The sequence below is a fragment of the Thalassophryne amazonica genome, chromosome 4 (genome assembly GCF_902500255.1).
Source record: "Thalassophryne amazonica chromosome 4, fThaAma1.1, whole genome shotgun sequence".
Lineage (NCBI taxonomy): Eukaryota > Metazoa > Chordata > Actinopteri > Batrachoidiformes > Batrachoididae > Thalassophryne > Thalassophryne amazonica.
Window position 1 is genome coordinate 132788661 of NC_047106.1, and position 26092 is coordinate 132814752.

A 26092-nucleotide genomic window follows, 5' to 3' on the forward strand; every position below is an offset into this window, starting at 1 on the left:
TTTTACACAGGTCAGCACATCTCGTTCGTCTGTTGCAGGTATCAGCTGTTCTGCATCTGCCTGAAGTGTCCTGTCCTTCACACTCCTTCACACTAAGCACCACATCACAACAGTCAAAACGTTCTCTTACTCCCAGTCGTTAGAGGCTGCGAAAACAAAGTTACATTATAATAATAAGTACATCCAGCCCTTCATTCCCAGCTCAGATTCCCAACAACATATCCAGAGCAATACGATTCTGGAAGGCCATAAGGGACGTGGCTTCTAACTGTGAATGGACAGCCTTAAATCCTTCCTCAGTCCAATTTCCTAATTTCTGTACATTGTAGTGGATGTAGTTTATTCTGTCCACGTTTTTATTAATTGAACACCACCAACAGATGGAAGATTCGAATCCAGCTGCTATTTGATTAACCAGTTTATACTCGTCAGGCACTCCCCTGGGGACTCCTATTGCGTCAATATATGTTGGATTTCCCACTCCTTTCCAATCTCTTTTTACTCTATGTCTGGCTATGCCTTTCTGCCAATCTTCAGGAATAAGAGAGGCTGCATATGTCGTAACGTCTTCAGGGGTCATGGGTATGGCTTCAACTGGTAACAATAATGATATTAATGCACAATAACCTGACACATTTCGTGGCAGTCTGTCAAAGATTCTGTTATCCCCACACCACCACCATACGTCACTCCTCCCGACAGGTTTGAATGTGGGAGTACTATGGACCACATTCTTACACCAGGCGGTGTGGTTTAAGCTACCCAAAGTCTTACTTGTCCCTGTCAAGTGTACACATGTATGGTTAGCATGCCCAACTTTTGCTTGAGAATAAAGGTTTAATCTTAGTCAATTTGGTCACTGGATAGATCTTGTCGCACTTAGAACAATTGTTGTTTGCCGCAATGTATGTCTGTGTCATAGCAGTCAGTAGACAGTCTTTGGGTAATGCTGCCGGTATTACCTGTAATATAGGTCTGGGTCCCATACATACAACACAGTCCTTCTTTGCTGCTAGTCCTGCTTGTTCTGCCATTCTGCTACTGGTGGTTGGCTCTCACTGCGGTATTGTATCACTTCCTGTTCCGGAGCACAGCGGTGTTTTTCTGTATCTGTTAGCTGTTTAATCTGCGCAGTTAGATTGATCTAGTTATCTAGATTACGATTTGTTTCCCAGTGTAATCTTTACGTGCCTTAACTAAAGCACTCATTCTGCTGAATCACCTCTAAATTATTTACACATTATTCACTTTGCGTGTTTTTAGGAATCCGCTAGCTTAGCGTAGCTACTAGCTCTTAGCCGATTTAGCATGGCGGCTTCTCCTGTCTCTCCCGCACTTTTCTGCTCTGGGTGTGAAATGTTTAGTTATTCCTCGGCCTCCTTTAGCAGTAATGGTACTTGTAATAAGTGTAGCTTATTCGTAGCTTTGGAGGCCAGGCTGGGCGAATTGGAGACTCGGCTCCGCACCGTGGAAAATTCTACAGCTAGCCAGGCCCCTGTAGTCGGTGCGGACCAAGGTAGCTTAGCCGCCGTTAGTTCCCCCCTGGCAGATCCCGAGCAGCCGGGAAAGCAGGCTGACTGGGTGACTGTGAGGAGGAAGCGTAGCCCTAAACAGAAGCCCCGTGTACACCGCCAACCCGTTCACATTTCTAACCGTTTTTCCCCACTCGACGACACACCCGCCGAGGATCAAACTCTGGTTATTGGCGACTCTGTTTTGAGAAATGTGAAGTTAGCGACACCAGCAACCATAGTCAATTGTCTTCCGGGGGCCAGAGCAGGCGACATTGAAGGAAATTTGAAACTGCTGGTTAAGGCTAAGCGTAAATTTGGTAAGATTGTAATTCACGTCGGCAGCAATGACACCCGGTTACGCCAATCGGAGGTCACTAAAATTAACATTAAATCGGTGTGTAACTTTGCAAAAACAATGTCGGACTCTGTAGTTTTCTCTGGGCCCCTCCCCAATCAGACCGGGAGTGACATGTTTAGCCGCATGTTCTCCTTGAATTGCTGGCTGTCTGAGTGGTGTCCAAAAAATGAAGTGGGCTTCATAGATAATTGGCAAAGCTTCTGGGGAAAACCTGGTCTTGTTAGGAGAGACGGAATCCATCCCACTTTGGATGGAGCAGCTCTCATTTCTAGAAATCTGGCTAATTTTCTTAAATCCTCCAAACCGTGACTATCCAGGGTTGGGACCAGGAAGCAGAGTTGTAGTCTTACACACCTCTCTGCAGCTTCTCTCCCCCTGCCATCCCCTCATTACCCCATCCCCGTAGAGACGGTGCCTGCTCCCAGACTACCAATAACCAGCAAAAATCTATTTAAGCATAAAAATTCAAAAAGAAAAAATAATATAGCACCTTCAACTGCACCACAGACTAAAACAGTTAAATGTGGTCTATTAAACATTAGGTCTCTCTCTTCTAAGTCCCTGTTGGTAAATGATATAATAATTGATCAACATATTGATTTATTCTGCCTAACAGAAACCTGGTTACAGCAGGATGAATATGTTAGTTTAAATGAGTCAACACCCCCGAGTCACACTAACTGTCAGAATGCTCGTAGCACGGGCCGGGGCGGTGGATTAGCAGCAATCTTCCATTCCAGCTTATTAATTAATCAAAAACCCAGACAGAGCTTTAATTCATTTGAAAGCTTGTCTCTTAGTCTTGTCCATCCAAATTGGAAGTCCCAAAAACCAGTTTTATTTGTTATTATCTATCGTCCACCTGGTCGTTACTGTGAGTTTCTCTGTGAATTTTCAGACCTTTTGTCTGACTTAGTGCTTAGCTCAGATAAGATAATTATAGTGGGCGATTTTAACATCCACACAGATGCTGAGAATGACAGCCTCAACACTGCATTTAATCTATTATTAGACTCTATTGGCTTTGCTCAAAAAGTAAATGAGTCCACCCACCACTTTAATCATATCTTAGATCTTGTTCTGACTTATGGTATGGAAATAGAAGACTTAACAGTATTCCCTGAAAACTCCCTTCTGTCTGATCATTTTTTAATAACATTTACATTTACTCTGATGGACTACCCAGCAGTAGGGAATAAGTTTCATTACACTAGAAGTCTTTCAGAAAGCGCTGTAACTAGGTTTAAGGATATGATTCCTTCTTTATGTTCTCTAATGCCATATAACAACACAGTGCAGAGTAGCTACCTAAACTCTGTAAGGGAGATAGAGTATCTCGTCAATAGTTTTACATCCTCATTGAAGACAACTTTGAATGCTGTAGCTCCTCTGAAAAAGAGAGCTTTAAATCAGAAGTGTCTGACTCCATGGTATAACTCTCAAACTCGTAGCTTAAAGCAGATAACCCGTAAGTTGGAGAGGAAATGGCGTCTCACTAATTTAGAAGATCTTCACTTAGCCTGGAAAAAGAGTCTGTTGCTCTATAAAAAAGCCCTCCGTAAAGCTAGGACATCTTTCTACTCATCACTAATTGAAGAAAATAAGAACAACCCGAGGTTTCTTTTCAGCACTGTAGCCAGGCTGACAAAGAGTCAGAGCTCTATTGAGCTGAGTATTCCATTATCTTTAACTAGTAATGAGTTCATGACTTTCTTTGCTAACAAAATTTTAACTATTAGAGAAAAAATTACTCATAACCATCCCAAAGACGTATCGTTATCTTTGGCTGCTTTCAGTGATGCCGGTATTTGGTTAGACTCTTTCTCTCCGATTGTTCTGTCTGAGTTATTTTCATTAGTTACTTCATCCAAACCATCAACATGTTTATTAGACCCCATTCCTACCAGGCTGCTCAAGGAAGCCCTACCATTATTTAATGCTTCGATCTTAAATATGATCAATCTATCTTTGTTAGTTGGCTATGTACCACAGGCTTTTAAGGTGGCAGTAATTAAACCATTACTTAAAAAGCCATCACTTGACCCAGCTATCTTAGCTAATTATAGGCCAATCTCCAACCTTCCTTTTCTCTCAAAAATTCTTGAAAGGGTAGTTGTAAAACAGGTAACTGATCATCTGCAGAGGAATGGTCTATTTGAAGAGTTTCAGTCAGGTTTTAGAATTCATCATAGTACAGAAACAGCATTAGTGAAGGTTACAAATGATCTTCTTATGGCCTCGGACAGTGGACTCATCTCTGTGCTTGTTCTGTTAGACCTCAGTGCTGCTTTTGATACTGTTGACCATAAAATTTTATTACAGAGATTAGAGCATGCCATAGGTATTAAAGGCACTGCGCTGCGGTGGTTTGAATCATATTTGTCTAATAGATTACAATTTGTTCATGTAAATGGGGAATCTTCTTCACAGACTAAAGTTAATTATGGAGTTCCACAAGGTTCTGTGCTAGGACCAATTTTATTCACTTTATATATGCTTCCCTTAGGCAGTATTATTAGACGGTATTGCTTAAATTTTCATTGTTACGCAGATGATACCCAGCTTTATCTATCCATGAAGCCAGAGGACACACACCAATTAGCTAAACTGCAGGATTGTCTTACAGACATAAAGACATGGATGACCTCTAATTTCCTGCTTTTAAACTCAGATAAAACTGAAGTTATTGTACTTGGCCCCACAAATCTTAGAAACATGGTGTCTAACCAGATCCTTACTCTGGATGGCATTACCCTGACCTCTAGTAATACTGTGAGAAATCTTGGAGTCATTTTTGATCAGGATATGTCATTCAAAGCGCATATTAAACAAATATGTAGGACTGCTTTTTTGCATTTACGCAATATCTCTAAAATCAGAAAGGTCTTGTCTCAGAGTGATGCTGAAAAACTAATTCATGCATTTATTTCCTCTAGGCTGGACTATTGTAATTCATTATTATCAGGTTGTCCTAAAAGTTCCCTAAAAAGCCTTCAGTTAATTCAAAATGCTGCAGCTAGAGTGCTGACGGGGACTAGAAGGAGAGAGCATATCTCACCCATATTGGCCTCTCTTCATTGGCTTCCTGTTAATTCTAGAATAGAATTTAAAATTCTTCTTCTTACTTATAAGGTTTTGAATAATCAGGTCCCATCTTATCTTAGGGACCTCGTAGTACCATATCACCCCAATAGAGCGCTTCGCTCTCAGACTGCAGGCTTACTTGTAGTTCCTAGGGTTTGTAAGAGTAGAATGGGAGGCAGAGCCTTCAGCTTTCAGGCTCCTCTCCTGTGGAACCAGCTCCCAATTCAGATCAGGGAGACAGACACCCTCTCTACTTTTAAGATTAGGCTTAAAACTTTCCTTTTTGCTAAAGCTTATAGTTAGGGCTGGATCAGGTGACCCTGAACCATCCCTTAGTTATGCTGCTATAGACGTAGACTGCTGGGGGGTTCCCATGATGCACTGTTTCTTTCTCTTTTTGCTCTGTATGCACCACTCTGCATTTAATCATTAGTGATCGATCTCTGCTCCCCTCCACAGCATATCTTTTTCCTGGTTCTCTCCCTCAGCCCCAACCAGTCCCAGCAGAAGACTGCCCCTCCCTGAGCCTGGTTCTGCTGGAGGTTTCTTCCTGTTAAAAGGGAGTTTTTCCTTCCCACTGTAGCCAAGTGCTTGCTCACAGGGGGTCGTTTTGACCGTTGGGGTTTTACATCATTATTGTATGGCCTTGCCTTGCAGTGTGGAGCGCCTTGGGGCAGCTGTTTGTTGTGATTTGGCGCTATATAAAAAAAAAATTGATTGATTGATTGATTAAAAGCCAATTGTTATTTTGTCCACTAATTCCTGTAGTTACTAGGAACCAGTCATCTGCCTTCATGTCTTTTGTGCCTTGTACAGACACCCCCTTTGCTTGTATGGGCACCCCCTCTGCTTGTATGGACACCCCCTTTGACGTACTTAATTCGGTCAATATTGGTTGCTGTACTCTATCTGTTTCACAGAGGAAGAAATGGAAATACGGATCTTTTCCTTGTTTGTATACCCAAAGGAGGAACAACCAACAGTCTCCCTCTATATCAGGTGGGAATATGGTTCCTTTTTCTGTGGTATTCACCACTATAGACAGCTTATCATCTGTTTGATACATTTTGAGAATTTGACTCTGGTACTTAGCCCACTCGGTTTGTGCCCATCTTGGTGTCCATCTACTCCATTCATCGGCTACCAACGTTTCCCATCTCCTATCTTGTTGATCGTTGGTCATATACCATGAGAAACTATTTCCGTAATTAGTCCCTCTGTCACCATCCGGCATTCCATGGGTAAGAGCACTATATGGTACAGAGATGATCACAGCAGTATTTCTAGGAATGCAGGCTTGTACACCAAATCGGTACGCATTATTCCCATCACAGCTATGTACTGTGGCATTTATTATCGGACTGGGGTCTTCGTTACTTCTTTTTGGTCTCTGCAATCTGCGGATGTGATCCTTATTATCATGTCCCGTGCTCATGGCTTTTGATAATAATCCCAATTCAAAAAAGAAAAGTAGCATAACAAGGACTGTCCGTGGGGTCCAGAAACCCTCGTTCTTTTATTTTTTTCTTTCGCCATTTCTGCACACTACAGCACACCTATGTTCAGAACAGTGGCTTCTTAAAGTCTTCTGCTAGCTTTCGTGTCTAACCTGGATCTTAACACCAAGCTCACACACTATTACTAGTCTTGTCCTACTGTTCTTACTGTTTGTCTGTGTCTGCAGAAATGACTTTCTTACAGTGAGTTAAATGAATCCATGTACTTCTTTCCCCAATTTTCAAAGCTGTGGGTGTTGTGAGTAGTACTTGATAGGGCCCTTCCCATTTAGGTGAATGCCAGTGTTTTCTCTTGATGCTTCTTATCAACACCCAGTCTCCAGGTACCACTTTAGGGTCATCCTGTGGAGAAATGGGATCATCAGTGTTTGGAACTCTCCCTCGTTGTCCTTCTAACATTTTTCTCATGTAATCCGCCAAATTGGCTTCCTCAGGTACATCCCAAATTTGTCCATAATATGGCAATCGATATTTTCTGCCAAACAATGTTTCATACGGTGTCAACCCCATGGTACTAGTTATGTTTATATACATTTTTACCAGATCTACACAATGCGTCCATGGTCTGCCTGTTTCCTCCATTGTCTTTCTAAGTCTGTTTTTTACTGTTCCATTCATCCTTTCCACTAATCCGGCGCTTTGTGGATGATAAGCACAATGATTTTTGAGATTAATCTGTAGCGCTTCTCCCACATGTTGCACTATTGTATTAACAAAATGCGCTCCATTATCTGAATAGACTGTTTCTGGTATTCCAAATCGTGGGATGATGTCTTTGCATAATGCTTTAGCCACTGTAAGTGCATCTGCATGTTTTGTAGGGAACAATTCTACCCATTTTGAGAAGGCATCAATTATGACTAAACAAAATTCCTTCCCTTCATGTTTACTCAGCTGTATATAATCCATATGAATCACTTGAAAGGGGTATTGTGGTGTTGGAAATTTACCTCTTTGGGGTCTCAAATTGCCTTGTGAGTTGTGTTTTGCACATATCATGCATGCTCTACAATGCTGTTTTGCATATGCATCGAACCCATAAAGACAAAAAATAGATTGCAATTGCGATATCATACCCCCTGATGAGACATGCGTCACGCCATGGCTCATAATAGCTGCCCATTTAAACATATTTCTTGGCAATATGGGTTTCTTTTGTGGTCATACGTACAAGCCATTCGCATACGTAGCTCCTTTAGCTATCCACATTTGTTTCTCTCTGTCAGTTGCCTGCTGTTGCATGTCAGCAAGCAGTGTATGACCTAAATGCAAATCTGGAGTAGTTTCCTGTACAACAAAAATAGAAGAAGCTGCTGCTGCCTCTTTTGCTGCTCTGTCAGCAAAATCATTTCCTTTTGAAATACTGTCAGAGCCCTTGGTGTGAGCCGCACATTTGCATATAGCAATTTGTTTAGGCAACTTCACAGCTTGCAGTAGGGCAGTTAGGAGAGTGGCATGAGTCACTGGCTTTCCAGATGATGTCACCATTCCACGCTCCTCCCACAGTTTTGCAAACACATGCACTGTGCTGAAAGCGTACTGGCTGTCTGTATAAATTGTTACAGCCGTACCTTGAAACAGATAGCAAGCTGCAGTTAAAGCAACTAATTCAGCTGCTTGTGCTGAAAATGACGATGGCAATGAAGCAGAATCCAATACTTCTGAATTTGTGACAACAGCATATCCAGATTGTGTTTGTCCATAAGCATTTTTAGTGGAAGAACCATCCACATACACAATTGTACTGTTTGGGATGGGTGTGTCCTGGAGGTCTGGGCGTGCTTTCGTACAGACCGTAGCTACATCAAGACAAATGTGCGGCTCACCATCCTCAGGTAAAGGTATCAATGTGGATGGATTCAATGTTGTACAGCGCTCTACCGTAAGGTGTGGCTGTGATAATAGCAAGGACATGCACGAAAGATGTCTTGCTGGGGACAAAAGGCTCATGTTTGTCTGCAACAGAAGTGCAGAGACTGCATGTGGAACTTTCAATGTCAGCTGATGGAATAGAACAACATTACTGCTACTTTGAACAGCCATAGAGGCTGCAACAACAGCCTGTACACATGGTGGTAGAGTACTTGCTACTGCATCCAATTTAGATGAGTAGTAGGCAACTGGCCTCAATTTTGAGCCATACACTTGAACCAAAACACTAGCCATGAACTTATTCTTACAATCAACTGTTTGACAAAAGCTTCCTCAGCATCTTTGTTCCATTCCAACACAGTTGACATTGAAATATCATCCTTGTACATCAAATCAGAAAGTGGACTAGTCAATTCTGCATAACAGGGAATCCATGCCCTGCAGTAATTAGTCAGTCCAAGAAATGACATCATCTGCTTTTTAGTTTGTGGTTTTGGAGCATGTAAAATTGCTTCCTTCCTGTCAGACAGGATCATGCGCCCTGTGGCTGATAATTCATGTCCTAAATATTTTACTTTATCCCTACACAACTGAACTTTGTTTCTACTCACTCTGTGGCCATTGTCAAATAAGAAACATAATAATGCTACTGTGTCAGTTATGCAGTTTTCTCGTGTGTCAGAGGCAATCAAAATGTCATCAACATACACTAATAGTTGGCTATCTGCCGGTGGAACGAAATTGGCTAAACATGCTGACATGACTTGAGAATAAATAGTTGGGCTCTCTGCGTAACCCTGCGGTAATCTGGTGAATGTATATCGTTGTCCTTTAAAGGTAAAAGCAAACCAGAATTGACTATCTGGATGTACTGGCACAGAGAAAAATGCATTACTTATGTCAATTACTGAGAAACTATTAGAATTTGGTCTCAGCGAATTTAACAAGGTGTGTGGATCTGGGACACATGGTGCTCTTTTAATCACAGCAGCATTTACTGCCTGCAGATCTTGAATCATTCTCCACCCCACTGAGGGCGGAGCCTTTTTTACAGGAAATATGGGTGTGTTACATGGTGAATCTGGACATGGCACTATTACTCCTGCTGTTAATAAATTCTCTATTACTGGCCTGATTCCGTCAATTGCATCAGGTTTCAATGGATACTGTCTTACACATGGTCTGTATTCTGTTTTTGGCCTTATAACTACAGGTTGTGCATTTTTAATCAGTCCTACGTCTGAAGGACCTGTTGTCCACAATCCTGACGGTACTGAAGAGAGAAGAGCATCTTCTTCAGGACTCAACTGAAACACTCAGGATTGTGAAGTGGACACATCAATGTGTGTTCCAGCTGTCAGCACCAATGAGACATTAACTGGCACTTTATACAACTTGGTTGATGGACTGAACTCCGTTCGTGGTCCAACTCTACTCCAATCAGAGGCTGACAAAGCTGTTATGACTGTCAGTCCCAATTCTTGCCATTCTGTCAAATATGGTTTACAAAGTGACACATGTAATGGCATACCTGTGAATCTCAATTTTAAAACATCTTCAGTGGCACCTGTTACTATTATGACAGCTGTTGAGTTGCCATCATGAATCAAATCGGTCATTGTCAGCTTCACAGGTGAAATATTTTTCAATTTAGTTTCATAGTCACCATCCGGACCTGGAGGATCTTTATGCCACATTGTGACATGCAGGTCAGGTGGTGACATCTGTTGTTCAGGATTTTTTAGTAGGGCTGTCGCTTGCAAGACAACATCTTTACCCCATCCTGCAGCATCTTCTTCTGAAATGTCAAATGTATAGTAATAGTGGAATGTGGGGTCATCGCTTTCTTCTCTTACCATGTTAACGCCTCCTGTGCGTTCAACAACTAATTTCCCTTGTTCCACAATTATGGACAAGCCCAATGCAGTCAATCCGTCTCGTCCTAGGAGGTTAACTGGACATTGTGGCATGCTCAACACTGACAATGTGTTGCATTGTCAGTGTTGTCATAGTCATTGTGGATACTGTGGCTGCGGATTATTCCGTTGTGGAATTCTCCCTGCTGCTCCCTCAGTAGGTGGATTCGGACAATTTCTATACATATGTCCCTCTCTTCCACAGTTCCAACAAATCAGGGGACCACGTGGTGGCCCTCCCTGTCTGTGCTGCTGTTGTGGTTGCCAGGGTCCTTGATGTTGTGGCTGTCCACCTTGTCTATTTTGCCATGGCTTTTTGGGGCGTTTGCACTGCTTCTGCTGTCTTAAGTTACCCTGCTGGTAATATATTTCATCATCTCCATGTGCTACATACACTCCTTTGTCGCTGTTTCTTGTCTTTTTCTGTTTTAAGACTTCTTCTGCATGACAGCAGTGTGTATGTGTTTCTTCCAATGTGCCTGTAGGCAATCCAATCCAATGTTTCTGTATCCAAGCTTTTATATCCTTATTGGAATGTTGGATCAGAGCGTTTTTCAATTGTTGTTCATACACAGGTGTTCCTGGCAATATGCCACTATGGACCCTAAATACATTCTCAAATCTGCATCTAAACTCTGTCCATGGCTCTCCTTCTTTCTGAGTTGTCCTGGTAATTTCAGTATAATTTATCTTTGGTCCTAACACTCCTTTTGCATGTGTAATCATAGCTTCCACTCTTGTTTCTAAGACTAGATCATCATGTGTCAGTGGTACGCCTTGTTGATCTGCAGGATTCCAGTCTCCGCGTACCTGACTCCATTTAGGGCCACATGCTTTCATCCACACCTGTTGGACTTCAGGTCCATTAAGGTGGTAAGATGTTCTAATGTTTTCTATATCCTGCATGAAGCCCTCGATATCGACATGTGGCGATGGTATCATGTCGACTGCTGCTTTGATATCATCAGCATTCCATGTCCGATAAACGAGCATGGTTGATAGCTGTCCTGCTGTTCCTGCACGAGGATTTGGTACTTCTATCATAGGATAGGCACCTCCCTGATCACTATGTTCCACCATGGGAGGGGCTGTAGGCACTTTCGCTTGACTGCGTGTTTGTGGTTTTTCTGGTTTTTCACTTTTTACCTTAGGTTTTACTGCTAAATCATACTGTGGTGGCGGTACATCGTCATCCTCTGGTAGAGGAGATAAAGGTCTCTTTGTCACCGACGATCCAGCCGGCGGTGATTGTTGAGGCTGTTCTGGCTCTCTGTGCTGAATTATCACATCTTCTTCTGCCTTACCTACAGCTTTCTTTTTCCTTGCTTTCTCTAATCGTCGCTTCTCTGCTCCTTTCTGTCTGTTCTTCTTCCTCCCAAAATGCCACTAAATCTGCCCCTACTTTCTGCATCTTTTCTCATCACCTTTATGTTCCCGTTCTAACTCCTTCTTCAGCTTTTGTATGCTGATCAGGTTCAGTCGTCCGTCAAAGTCATGTTTATTTATCCAGGTCTCCAATTTCTTTGTTGCTTTTGGATTTTTTGCCTCCATAAATTTCCAGTCGTCAGTTGATAAATTTTCCTTATTTTTAGACGTCTTACCCCCCATTTTTATTATATTTTTTATCCCTTGTTATAATTTGGACTTCAGACGGGGGCACACCTAGGGTGTTCTAAATCTGAAGTTTTCACACTTTCTTTGGACGTGACAATTAATTTGCCGTCGTGTGGTTGATTCCTTTCACCTCCCCGTAGGAAGCGGAATCACTTGCCTCTGCTTCCACACGCACGGTTGTCACTAACGTTGTCCAAAGTATTACACTTTCACACAGTTATTTACACTTACACAAAACACTATTTACACATAGAAACACTTTTAATAATCGTACGCGTATTCTTATGCCAGGGGAGCTCGCCCTCCCGTGAAATTTAACTAATGTCCTGCATTAGGGGACTCCGCCGTCCCTGCCAAATTTAACTGCTTTTTTACAGTGCACGTATTTCTACCCGGGATTTCCTTTACGTATTAAAACAGAGGAGTCCGTATCCTCCTTCCGGAATTTAACTACGTGCGTCCCTCGCAACCGTAGAGGAGTCCGCCCTCCTTACAGAGTTTAACTGTGTTTCATTAACAGACGATTCTGTATCATCGCTTACGGAGTTTAACTGTTTTATGTGATCACTTTTATCCCCTACCGGTACGCGTATATAAACAGAGGAGTCCGCACCCTCCTTACAGAGTTTAACTGCTTTGCATTAACAGACGATTCTGCATCATCGCTTGCGGAATTTAACTGTTTTATGTGATCTGATCACCACTCACTCAGTACTGTTTATAAAGAAATTTTACTCACTGACTCGACTTCCTGTCTGTCTTCTTCGGGAAAATCTCGTCAACCAGACGATGCCAACGGTGGTCGACAATTGCAGACACGATCAATCGATCGATCGGACCTTGGCCAAGGATTTACGTCTGGACTTGACGACCTCCGCCGGACACCTCCGGTGTTGTTGAGATCCCGGACTGAGCCCCCAGTCAATGTTGGGTATTTTCTCCTCCAAACATTTTTACAACCTTTAACAAGACAAACAGAGTCAAGAAACACCAGTGAGACAGAAAGTCAAATTTTACGCGCGGAGTGCAGTCAGGCTGTACACCAAGGCTACACTAAAGTCTGGCCTGCTTTTCCGCTCTTTTTATTAAGAGACGCCCTCATCACATAAACAAAAAACTTGTCCTAAGGGTGGGGGTGATGACGCAAGACAAGTTTCTTCCCATAACATAAACGCATACGTCAATAAGTGCAGCTGTAAGGAAGAACACTTTCTTTTACACAGGTCAGCACATCTCGTTCGTCTGTTGCAGGTATCAGCTGTTCTGCATCTGCCTGAAGTGTCCTGTCCTTCACACTCCTTCACACTAAGCACCACATCACAACAGTCAAAACGTTCTCTTACTCCCAGTCGTTAGAGGCTGCGAAAACAAAGTTACATTATAATAATAAGTACATCCAGCCCTTCATTCCCAGCTCAGATTGACCCCAGAGTGCTAAAACGAAATTGAATTCTCAGGATTGCGTTAAGACAGGTGCAAAACAGCACAACACCGTTCTCATGAGAAAGAAGACAAAGCTAAAACAAGGTTGAATAACACGTACATTCTCAGGGTGAAGTGCAAAACAGCACAACACCGTTCTCATGAGAAAGAAGACAAATGTACAAATGTTTAACAGTGATAACATATATACAAAATCTTTAACAGCCTGCACGGGACTTGTACCTCTTTCTTCTGAATATGGTAAAATGTCTGTCTGAACAAAGCAACTGGGTTCTGTCTGAATACAACTGACCATACTGTATTAGAAATTCATATTTCCTGTCTCTGAGAATCTTTTTCTTTTTCCTTTTAGAACTTTCCCCAACAATTACTGGGACAAGTTCGTGAAACGAAAGGTATGTTCTTTGAAAAACTGTGGTTGACATTCTAAGATGTTTCTACAGGGTTATTTCATTTTGAAATGGAATCTGTGTATGACATCTAGGTGCTGGACAAATATGGCGACATCTACGGCAGAGAGAGAATTGCAGAGTTGCTCGGTATGGATTTGGCTTCTCTCGATGTCAGCACCATGACACATGAAAAGAAGCCCGAACCCGACACCTCTATGTTCAGCTGGTATGCACTATGAACGCTTCACAGCCCACTGTGACAGGATGTCGACTTTAGTTTCTTTATTAGTCGTCCCTTCGGCTAGGGCCGGGGTATCTGTTTACCACATTTTGCGACTTCTCTAATTATCCCTAAATCTCCTCAGGGCAAAGTCTTTACAAAAATTTAAAGGTTAATAGTGTTGAAGATTACAACATTTTTACTTGGATTTTTGTATTATTATTATTATATTACTTTTTCAATATTTCAGGAGTCACTGATAACTGAAACTCTGATTCGCTTCCAGTTTTGTTCTATCCATTATAAAACTGCAGAACAGACATAAAGCAGTAATAGAAAATCTGACATTTCAAATATAGTAGTGAGGAAAAAGTATTTCTAACAACAGGTTTCATGTTGTTTTCCTGCATATTTTTTGTGTTATTCTACTTCTACTGTTAATAAAATGGATATTTAAGATTGCATGGACCGCTTATCGCTGCATTATGTTGCTTTGGAAGCTGATAAATAGTGGGTGTCCAGCAGTGGTGTAGTCTGTATGTTAACTGATTTTTTTTTTAATTGATAATGAATGAATGAATGAATTATAATGACATCTCCACCCTCACACACTCGTCCCTGACAAACACGTCAAACACACCAGGCCTCATGGACACCCAATCAAAAATTACTTTAATAAAAGTGACAATAACTGGGCTCAATTATCAAAAATAACTGTCTGATTATAACTGTACATAGAGATTAGGACAAAATTTCTTTTACTTCTCACATCAGTTCTTGACACTTGAAAACACAGTGATAACTCCTCCTGCTTTGTGAGCATCAACAATTATTTTTTTTATCAAGTCTGAACTGATTTATTTTGATGCTTTCTCAAGTGGCAGCTCCAACCTTTACTGACATTTTATAACGTGTGTAAATTGGAAGATAACCCTCAGTTTTAACATGATTTTACAAGCTTTATAGCAGCGGCATGGTGGCTTAGTGGTTAACACTGTTACCTCACAGCAAGAAGGTTGTGGGTTTGCTTCCCACCTGGGGCCTTTCTGTGTGGCGTTTGCATGTTCTCCCCATGTTTGTGTGGGTTCCCTCCGGGTGCTCCAGTTTCTTCCCACACCCAGTGACATGCAGGTTAAATGAATTATAATCTTTAACTTGTCCATAGGTGTGTGTGCAGGTGTGAATGTGTTTCTCTGTCTATATGTGCCCTTGTGACAGTCTGGCATCCTGTCCAGTGTGTACCCCGCCTCATGCCATGTGATTGCTGGGATAGTATCCGTTAAAGGTCTCATCAGTGCCTCATATAGAGAGAAAAAGAGCGGAATCAGTCGACACCTAAGGCATTAATTCACCAGCAGTAAATCAACAGAGAAGCAGACAGATTACTAAAGTGGTCTCTGGCAGCTAGCCCTGTGCTTCACTAACAGACCCAGAATTTAGATGTAGTGAGACTGTGATCGGTTCTGCTGCTCATAATATGATGTTTTGTAAATCACTGCAGAGTTGTTATATGAATGAATGAATGAATTTATTCGGCACACACAGATCCAAAACAACAAAAAACTTACAAAGAAAGAAAGAAAATAATCCAAAGGCCTACCCCTTTAACCAAAAATAAAATTATACATATGTACAGGGTGGGCCAATAAAATGTTACCACGTTTTGATCGTACACAAGTTTTTCAAATGAGAGTTTATTCGAAAATTTTATTTACAGACTTGTAACAGAAGCATCAAATTAACATTTGATACCAAAGGTTTCCCACTTTGTCTCTTGTTTTCCCGCACAGTTCAGTAATTGATGACATGTTCAATCCATGTTCCTCTTCTTTGGATTACAGCTGCTCAAGAGGGATTCTCCAAATTTCCTGATGGATATTGGTCTTCAGGGCCTCAATAGTCTGTGGGTTGTTGTAATTGCCTACGAATTAAAAAAGTGGTAGCGTTTTATTGGCCCACCCTATATAAAATTAAACATATACCACTGATAAATAATACAAAGTATAAATTGATCCCTGAACTAAAATTTCAAAAACACAAACATGCAAGCAGCAGAGCACCAGAGAACAATACAAAATCAATAAACCTAATTTAACATACTATAGCAAGCAATCAAGTAGTTTTTGTAAAGCCTTTTAAAGCCATCCAAAGTGTTATCTGGGCAATTAGTCCAAATATTAACACCTTTAACAGAAACAATGACTTTTCACAGTAGTTCAAATCTTTGATTTCTGAAATAACAATGTGGTAGAAGTTTGTTTTGTACTTTGAACATAATTTGTATTATGATATAATCAATCAAATTCCAGAATTTCAAAATATGTAAACGGACAAACAATGGATTTGTTGGCTTATGCTATGGTTTCTTACTAATAATTCTTATAGCTTTGTTTTGAAGTAAAATTATACAGTAGGATTTGTATTAGTTTTGTAGGTGGTTCTCCAAACTTCAATACAGTAGGTCATGTATGGAACAAGTAATGAATGATATAAAGTAACTAATGAGTGTTGGGGGAGGATGTCTTGTGCTTTATACACAATGGCAATGATCTTTGACATTTTAGATTTAACATAATTTATATGTATTTTTCCAACTTAGATTATCATCAGTAAAGACCCCAATAAATCTTGTTTTATTTACAAGTTCGATTTCAACATCATGTACTCGTAAATTTCTACCTAAATTCCTGGGCTTATTACCACATATGATACACTTTGATTTACCAAAGTGAAGTGACAATTTGTTAGAATCAAACCATTCCTCAAACTTCTGTAGTTCCCTTTCCATCGTGTCCAGGACCTGTCCCAAATGATCCCCACTAAAAAACACAGTCGTGTCATCAGCAAATAAAATACAACTCATAATCCTAGAAACTAAACATATGTCATTAATATATATGGTTTCAAAAACGCACTCACTCATCTTCAACCGCTTAGTCCAATTAAGGGTCGCGGGGAGCTGGAGCAGTCCCAGCTCTATCCCAGCAGTCATAGAGCGTGAGGCGGGGTACACCCAGGACAGGACGCCAGACTGTCACAGGGTTTCAAAAACAGTGTTTTTACATTTACAATTGCTTGTCACTTGGTTTTACATAATATATGAGAAACATTAACTTTACATAGAAATAAACCGTTTCAGAGTGTCTTCTGCCATCTTGGACTTTTTGGTTAAGAAAACAACCAGATGATGTTGCCGTGCCTTTTTGTATACTGATTGGCTGTCACTGTGTGCTTCCCAGCATCCCTTGCACAAGTCAGGAGAAGCCCCCTATGATCTATGATGTTGCTATCATAGACTATATGTCCTGCTAATAGGACTGGGTGATATGATGAAAATTCATATTGTGGTATAAATTGAATCCCTTCACAGACTTCTTCTTTGTGTTTTGGCTGTTCCCATTAGGGGTCGCCACAGCAGATCAATTGTTTCCATCTCACCCTGTCCTCTGTATCTTCCTCTGTCACACCAACCACCTGCATGTCCTCTCTCAGCACATCCATGAACCTCCTCTTTGGTCTCCCTCTTCTCCTCCTGCCTGGTGGCTCCATCCTCAGCATCCTTCTCCCTATATACCCTGGGTCCCTCCTCTGCACATGTCCAAACCATCTCAATCTCGCCTCTCTGACTTTGTCTCCAAACCGTCCCACCTGAGCTGTCCCTCTGATATGTTCATTCCTAATCTTGTCCATTCTTGTCACTCCCAAAGAGAATCTCAACATCTTCAGCTCTGCCACCTCCAGCTCTGCCTCACAGTAATGGTATATATTGTGACATAAACTTAAGTGTAAAAATTATAATGGAAGCATTTCTGAATGGGTTATATAGTCCCTTAGCAAAGCTAAATTGAATTAAAAAAACAACAACATAAAACAATAACAGATATAATGTAATTTTGAGAACATTTATTGTGCAGATCTGAAAACTCAAAATTAAAACTCAGTACTCTATGTTGCAAAATAGTGCAAACGATCACACACACCATTTTATATAATTTAGAATGCAAATATGAAATGAAAATTTCAAAAACACTAACAAATATAGCAAAAAAAAACCCAAACAAACAAACAAAAAAAAAAAACCCAAAGCTATATACAACTACTTACATTAAAATGCCGGAAATCCTTCAGGCGTTTTTTTTTTTTTTTTTTGTACAGCTATGCACATGCAGTAAGATGCCACACAAATGATATTTCTGCCACTCAGAAAAGCAATTCCTGTCTAAAACAAGACCTCTCTGACTTGTGTCTGACATGTCATTTTTGACATTGGAATGACCTCACACCTTGCCATTCCTGCTTCTGTCCAGCTGGAATCAGTGTTAGTACTTCTGTGGCGTTTTGTCCAGAAAGTCCACAGAGACCACCCCATGTTGGTTGGTGATCTGATTGACTTAGGTTGTGTGTTTCCACCAATGAAAAACAGGAAGGCATGTTTTGTTTAATCTGTGTTTCTACTGCCCCGAGACTGAGCTGAATGAGGAAATTGTACTTTTTGCTGCAGATTTCTGCAAATACGCATGTCAAATATGATCATAAAATTCACATAAACATTGCGGAAATTATTAGTCATAATTTTTCATTACAGTAGAGCTATTAACACAATTAAAAAAAAAAAACTGGTATAGAGCTTGAAGTGCTGCTCTGTGGTCTCAATGTTTGCATCAACAAGCATTATCGCAATTGGTTGATGGAGTCCAAATCCCTACCGTAGGCCAAATTCATAGAATTTATACCATCTACCGCATATATCGAACACCCTTAGTTGCTACTGTAAGTAGATCTGTTCATTTGAATTTTTTCCCTTCAGGGGAACTATTTATAAATAAAATTATAGTGGTGCCAAAGAAAATTATTTTCATGACTTAAATCTTAAAAATTTGAAAGGCTGTATACCTTCAAAGTGACAGACAGGTAATATACTTTTTTCCTGAAAAGGTTCTATTTTTAAGAGGCTTTTAGTTTCAGTGTTAAGATACTTTTCAGTGTGTAGAAGACCCTGTTCATGAGTAACATAGTTGACCTTCTCTTTACAGGTTTACATCTATTGACATCAAGTACCAGATCTGGAAGTTTGGTGTTGTATTCACTGACAATGTAAGCTAAAAAGTTGTTTTCCATTATAATTTAAACAATAACAATGGTGGTTGTTTTCAATGTCATCTTACCAAAACCTCCCTTTCACCTTTCAGACCTTCCTCTACCTGGTTTGGTATACACTTATGTCACTGCTTGGGCACTACAACAACTTCTTCTTTGCTGCTCACCTTCTGGACATCGCCATGGGTGTGAAAACCCTGCGCACCATTCTATCCTCTGTCACTCACAATGGCAAACAGGTATGAGTCATCCCACTGTGCAGCGCACGGTGTGTTATACACCAGATTTTGTATTAGGACTGTCAATAGATCTTGTTTGAATGTGTTCCTCACAGCTGGTGATGACGGTGGGATTGCTGGCTGTGGTGGTGTACCTCTACACTGTAGTGGCCTTCAACTTCTTCCGCAAATTCTACAACAAGAGTGAGGATGAGGATGAACCAGACATGAAGTGTGATGACATGATGACTGTGAGTGTTGTGCAATGATCTTGTTTAACTTTTTGGGGTCTAGGAGTATTTTCTAGATTTTAGCCATACTTTGACTAGTCCCCCTTTTAAGGTCTTATTTTGGCACTAAATCTGAAACACACATACACACACACACACACACACACACACACACACACACACACACACACACACACACACACACACAAACACATCTTCAACCGCTTAGTCTAATTGAGGGTCTCTGGGGCTGGAGCCTATCCCAGCAGTCATGGAGCGCGAGGCGGGGTACACCCAGGACAGAACGCCAGCCTGTCACAGGGCCACAAACAGACAAACAAACACAGTCACACCCACACCCCAACCACGGACAATTTAAAGATTCCAAACCACCTAACTCGCATGTCTTTGGATGTGGGAGGAAACCGGAGCACCCGGAGGAAACCCACATGGGGAGAACATGCAAACTCCACACAGAAAAGCCACAGGCGGGAATTGAACCCATGACCTTCTCGCTGTGAGGCAACAGTGCTAACCACTACGCCACCGTGCTGCCCCCAAAACTGAAACAATTAAATACATTCTTTAAATCTTTATTGAAAATACACCTTATTTATGTAGAACAACTGTTTTATTGCTAGAACTGGGCCCAACAAACTCTTTGGCTCACAAAAGTAGTGTAATATATGTAGAAAATTGTACAGTAAAACACGCCTAAACCATCATCATATAAACCGGATACTCGCACTCATTCTCACTCCTAGTTTTCCATGTAATAGTTCAAATTCCTTTGGCTGCACCCTTGTTTTTCCACTCAGGGTCACCACAGCAGATCTGATGTGGATTTTCATGTTGAACTGGCTGGAATGGCTTTTCACCGGATGCTCTTCCCGGCACAAACTCCACATTACATGGAGAAATATGAGAGGACATACGGGGTTTGAATCGGGAACCTTCCACACTGAAACCCAGCGCACTAACCACTTGGCCACCACCCCTGTCATTTTCCAATTAATAAACACTGTATATACCAGATTTTGTATAACAGATTTTCACTCACATTAGACAAAATGTCCCACACCATCACAATGTATTTCCATCAAAAAGCCCTCACCTGTACTGGGCAGCGCAGTCTGGGCGTGCCATTCACCCTTCAGACTTTCCTCTACCTGGTTTGGTGTCCAGTGTGAGGTCTGAGTTTAAGGGAGGTGATGGTTTAGTGGTTAAGGCTTGAGACCAGAAGATCCTCGGTTCAAATCCCAGCCTGACTGGAAAATCAGTAAGGGCCCTTTGGCAAGGTCCTTAATCCCCTAGTTGCTCCCAGTGTGTAGTGAGCACCTTGCATGGCAGCAGCCTCACATTGGTGTGAATGTGAGGCATTATTTGTAAAGCGCTTTGAGCATCTGATGCAGATGGAAAAGTGCTATATAAATGCAGTCCATTTACCAGTTGCAACAGAGGTACGAAATGCAGTTCAGCACTGACGCTCTCCGATTTGAGGAAAGTGGATACCGTATTTCCATGATTAAAAGCCCAGATGTTTATGTAGTCTAAAGGAGGCAGGGCATAATTCAAAATTGGCTTTTATTAACAAAATGATGCTTGCTGCCTGCAGTATCAATCAATCAATCAATCAATTTTTTTATATAGCGCCAAATCACAACAAACAGTTGCCCCAAGGCGCTTTATATTGTAAGGCAAGGCCATACAATAATTATGTATTGTATCTAACACCGTATAATACGGTGTTAGATTTCACACATATCCCTGGGTGTGGTGAACCAAAGACAACCACTTTAGATCAAAGCCCTCTACCAGGCTGTGATCTCTCCCCGAAGTCTGACGTGCACCCGCTTTAACAACGGAGACCACAAGGGCTGTGATTGGTCACTTTTACATTTTCACTCCTTCTCCCATCATATTTTAATAGTTTTGGTTGTGTGCCCGCTGATTACATTTCAATCATGGATCAGATACATTTGACAGAAAAGTCCACAAATGTGACTAACTTTACAATACGGAGTCAGAAAAAGACGCTCAAATGACGCGCAATTCATGGAGGGAAATTGCATGTACCCAGTGGTGGGCACAGTTCAGCTAATCTGATAGCAGATAATTATCAAAGCTAATGTTTTTGTTATCGGATTAGCTTTTCAGATAAGTTTTAAAACCATCATCGGACCAATTATCTTCCGATATATTTAGTTCCGATAACTTCCAGTCCGATAACATTTTATTGCTGGTAAAGTTTAAAGGTCAAAAATGTTTGTAAACCCTAAAATCAAACATTTTAGTCCGTTTGTTATGTGTTTGTAGCCACGGAGCAGTCTGGCTGCCTGTTGTTTGCTGATGACATCATCATTAAGTGCAAAACGTGATTGGCCGGTCGAGGCAGGGAGCATTGTGGGTAGTGTAGTTCAGGTTCACTTTGGACGTTACAGTGGCTTGTTCACTCGACACAAAAACAAAACAGACTAATTATAACATTATTTTATTTTATTTCTTTGTGGTTGTAATTTGATCACCAAGACTTGGTGGGGAAGAGGAGCCTTTATGGTGTATGTACAGCTGTGTGTACAGAGGGAGGGATTTTTCTTCATGTTTGACACTGTTTTGGATTTAAAAAAAGGATGCTTTATGTGGATTATTTATTCAGATGAATCACTGAAACTAACAGGTAAGAATTTATATTTACTACGTGTATTTTACTCTGCCAATCCATGCATTAATGGATGTATTTCGGATGTTTAAGCCGCAGGGTTCAAAGCGTGTGAAAAAAGCGGCAGCTTTTAGCTCGTAAATGACAGTGTATCCAATACCGAGATAAGCTGGGACTTCTAATACTGTGTTTTACTGCTTTTGAAAGATGATGACAGTGTTTGGGGTTTTATTTTTTATTTATTCATTATTCGTGTGTTCTTTGTGTTTATGATCCTTGAATTTACCCAGCATCCCCTGTGGCGCTTAAAGTGAAACTGATTTATCAGAAGCCGACAGTGTAATCTGATGTGGCTGTGTCCAAATCAATACTAATAGTTATCGGTTATCTGTCATAAAGATAATTTTTTTTTTAGCAGTTTATCGGTTTAGGTCATAAAAGATAACTTTTCAGTTATCTGATTAATGTTTATCGAAGCTAACTTTTTGGTTAACTGTGCCCACCACTGCACGTACCATACCGTTAGTTTGGAAGTTGATGATTGTATAAAGTGGAGCTCGTTGAGGTATAAATTGAACTAGAAAAAGCCACTGTTCCTGTGGCAAATTGCATAAAGATACTCACCAATGTGATGGAGTACTTTAAAAGGGTCTGTTGCACGTAGATGTCATTGTATGACCACAGAGTTATGGAGTTGTAGAAGCATAAATTAGGCTTTAGGATTTTAATGCCCGATGCTTATTTAAGGCAGCGTTTTTTGTTTTTTTTTTTCAGACGAAGTTTTGACCCACCCATTAAATGAGGCAGGTCCCTATTCAAGGTCAGGCATTTAGTTGAGGAAATACATGAGCCTAATTGGTGCTGGGGATTCCTCGTAGGTCATTTGGTGCTTCCTGACTGTAATTAATCCGTTACATACATGAACCTGAACCTGAATCAAGTTTTACTGTATATCAGTTCAAGCTAGATGTCTTTCATTGTCACTCTTTCCAGAATTTTTCATAAATGTCTATCATTTTTGAAAAGTATAAAGTCCCTCACAAAAAATGAGAGAGAGAGAGACCCATGTAACTTTCTTCAGTGCTCTAGGACTGGCTGTGAGATGAAGATCATCTACAACAGGCATTGAAATGATAGGTGACACGCTGTAACTTTGTGAAGTGGTCAAATTGAGTTTCTGTGACATTCTGTTGTTGATCCATTAATAGAAACATGACCAAAAACAGAGTTGGATGCTCCCATGCGTCAATCGACCCCAGAGGATTCATGGACAGGTTCTTCAAAACACAGTTGACTTGACAGTGCTTTCTGTTAGAGCTGTATCAAGATGGAAATACCTTAAACAAACACACTGAAACAATAGTCCAAACAATCTCATTGCTGACATAACTTTTAGTTAACAAATGCAAAGGTAGGTTTCCAGAACAGGTTTGGTAAAGGCTAGATGCAGCACCCCAGGCTAGATCAAATGAAGCACAGTATTTAAGTGCAAGGCAGCAAATTTGATCAGAGACGTTCAAAGGTAGTTGCCAAGAATATAACAAACAAGACAACAAATCATTGATTACACAGATAAATAGACTATGGGCAATGACATAATGAATGGCTTTGCCATTTACTACCTCATAAACAGGTTAGATGGAATATTCCCTGGAACATGTACAGTTGTGCTCAAAAGTTTACATACTCTGGCAGAATTTTAGATTTTTTTTTAGCCATTTCTCAGAGAATATGAATGATAACACAAAAACATTTTTTTTCACTCATTGTTAGTATTTATCAAATCAAATCAAATCAATTTTATTTATATAGCGCCAAATCACAACAAACAGTTGCCCCAAGGCACTTTATATTGTAAGGCAAAAGCCATACAATAATTACGGAAAAACCCCGACGGTCAAAACGACCCCCTGTGAGCAAGCATTTGGCGTCAGTGGGAAGGAAAAACTCCCTTTTAACAGGAAGAAACCTCCAGCAGAACCAGGCTCAGGGAGAGGCAGTCTTCTACTGGGACTGGTTGGGGCTGAGGGAGAGAACCAGGAAAAAGACATGCTGTGGAGGGGAGCAGAGATCAATCACTAATGATTAAATGCAGAGTGGTGCATATAGAGCAAAAAGAGAAAGAAACACTCAGTGCATCATGGGAACCCCCCAGCAGTCTAAGTCTATAGCAGCATAACTAAGGGATGGTTCAGGGTCACCTGATCCAGCCCTAACTATAAGCTTTCGCAAAAAGGAAAGTTTTAAGCCTAATCTTAAAAGTAGAGAGGGTGTCTGTCTCCCTGATCTGAATTGGGAGCTGGTTCCACAGGAGAGGAGCCTGAAAGCTGAAGGCTCTGCCTCCCATTCTACTCTTAGAAACCCTAGGAACTACAAGTAAGCCTGCAGTCTGAGAGTGAAGTGCTCTATTGGGGTGATATGGTACTATGAGGTCCCTAAGATAAGATGGGACCTGATTATTCAAAATCTTATAAGTAAGAAGAAGAATTTTAAATTCTATTCTAGAATTAACAGGAAGCCAATGAAGAGAGGCCAATATGGGTGAGATATGCTCTCTCCTTCTAGTCCCTGTCAGTACTCTAGCTGCAGCATTTTGAATTAACTGAAGGCTTTTCATGGAACTTTTAGGACAACCTGATAATAATGAATTACAGTAGTCCAGCCTAGAGGAAATAAATGCATGAATTAGTTTTTCAGCATCACTCTGAGACAAGACCTTTCTAATTTTAGAGATATTGCGCAAATGCAAAAAAGCAGTCCTACATATTTGTTTAATATGCGCATTGAATGACATATCCTGATCAAAAATGACTCCAAGATTTCTCACAGTATTACTAGAAGTCAGGGTAATGCCATCCAGAGTAAGGATCTGGTTAGACACCATGTTTCTAAGATTTGTGGGGCCAAGTACAATAACTTCAGTTTTATCTGAGTTTAAAAGCATGAAATTAGAGGTCATTCATGTCTTTATGTCTGTAAGACAATCCTGCAGTTTAGATAATTGGTGTGTGTCCTCTGGCTTCATGGATAGATAAAGCTGGGTATCATCTGCGTAACAATGAAAATTTAAGCAATGCCGTCTAATAATACTGCCTAAGGGAAGCATGTATAAAGTGAATAAAATTGGTCCTAGCACAGAACCTTGTGGAACTCCATAATTAACCTTAGTCTGTGAAGAAGATTCCCCATTTACATGAACAAATTATAATCTATTAGATAAATATGATTCAAACCACCGCAGCGCAGTGCCTTTAATACCTATGGCATGCTCTAATCTCTGTAATAAAATTTTATGGTCAACAGTATCAAAAGCAGCACTGAGGTCTAACAGAACAAGCACAGAGATGAGTCCACTGTCTGAGGCCACAAGAAGATCATCATTCAATAATGCTGTTTCTGTACTATGATGAATTCTAAAACCTGAGTGAAACTCTTCAAATAGACCATTCCTCTGCAGATGATCAGTTAGCTGTTTTACAACTACCCTTTCAAGAATTTTTGAGCGAAAAGGAAGGTTGGAGATTGGCCTATAATTAGCTAAGATAGCTGGGTGAAGTGATGGCTTTTTAAGTAATGGTTTAATTACTGCCACCTTAAAAGCCTGTGGTACATAGCCAACTAATAAAGATAGATTGATCATATTTAAGATCGAAGCACTAATTAATGGTAGGGCTTCCTTGAGCAGCCTGGTAGGAATGGGGTCTAATAGACATGTTGATGGTTTGGAGGAAGTAACTAATGAAAATAACTCAGACAGAACAATCGGAGAGAAAGAGTCTAACCAAATACCGGCATCACTGAAAGCAGCCAAAGATAACGATATGTCTTTGGGATGGTTATGAGTAATTTTTTTCTCTAATAGTTACAATTTTATTAGCAAAGAAAGTCATGAAGTCATTACTAGTTAAAGTTAAAGGAATACTCGGCTCAATAGAGCTCTGACTCTTTGTCATCCTGG

At 40.7% G+C, this 26092-nt stretch overlaps 1 protein-coding gene across 1 annotated transcript in view; it reads left to right on the top strand.

Moving 5' to 3' along the window:
- Nucleotides 1-26092, top strand: part of ryr1b (ryanodine receptor 1b (skeletal)) — a 468306-nt gene that overhangs the window by 434853 nt on the left and 7361 nt on the right. Inside the window, 5 exon segments of the mRNA XM_034168593.1 lie at nt 13671-13713; nt 13803-13936; nt 18964-19024; nt 19120-19266; nt 19362-19496. Of these exon segments, the coding sequence (XP_034024484.1) occupies nt 13671-13713; nt 13803-13936; nt 18964-19024; nt 19120-19266; nt 19362-19496 (520 nt within the window).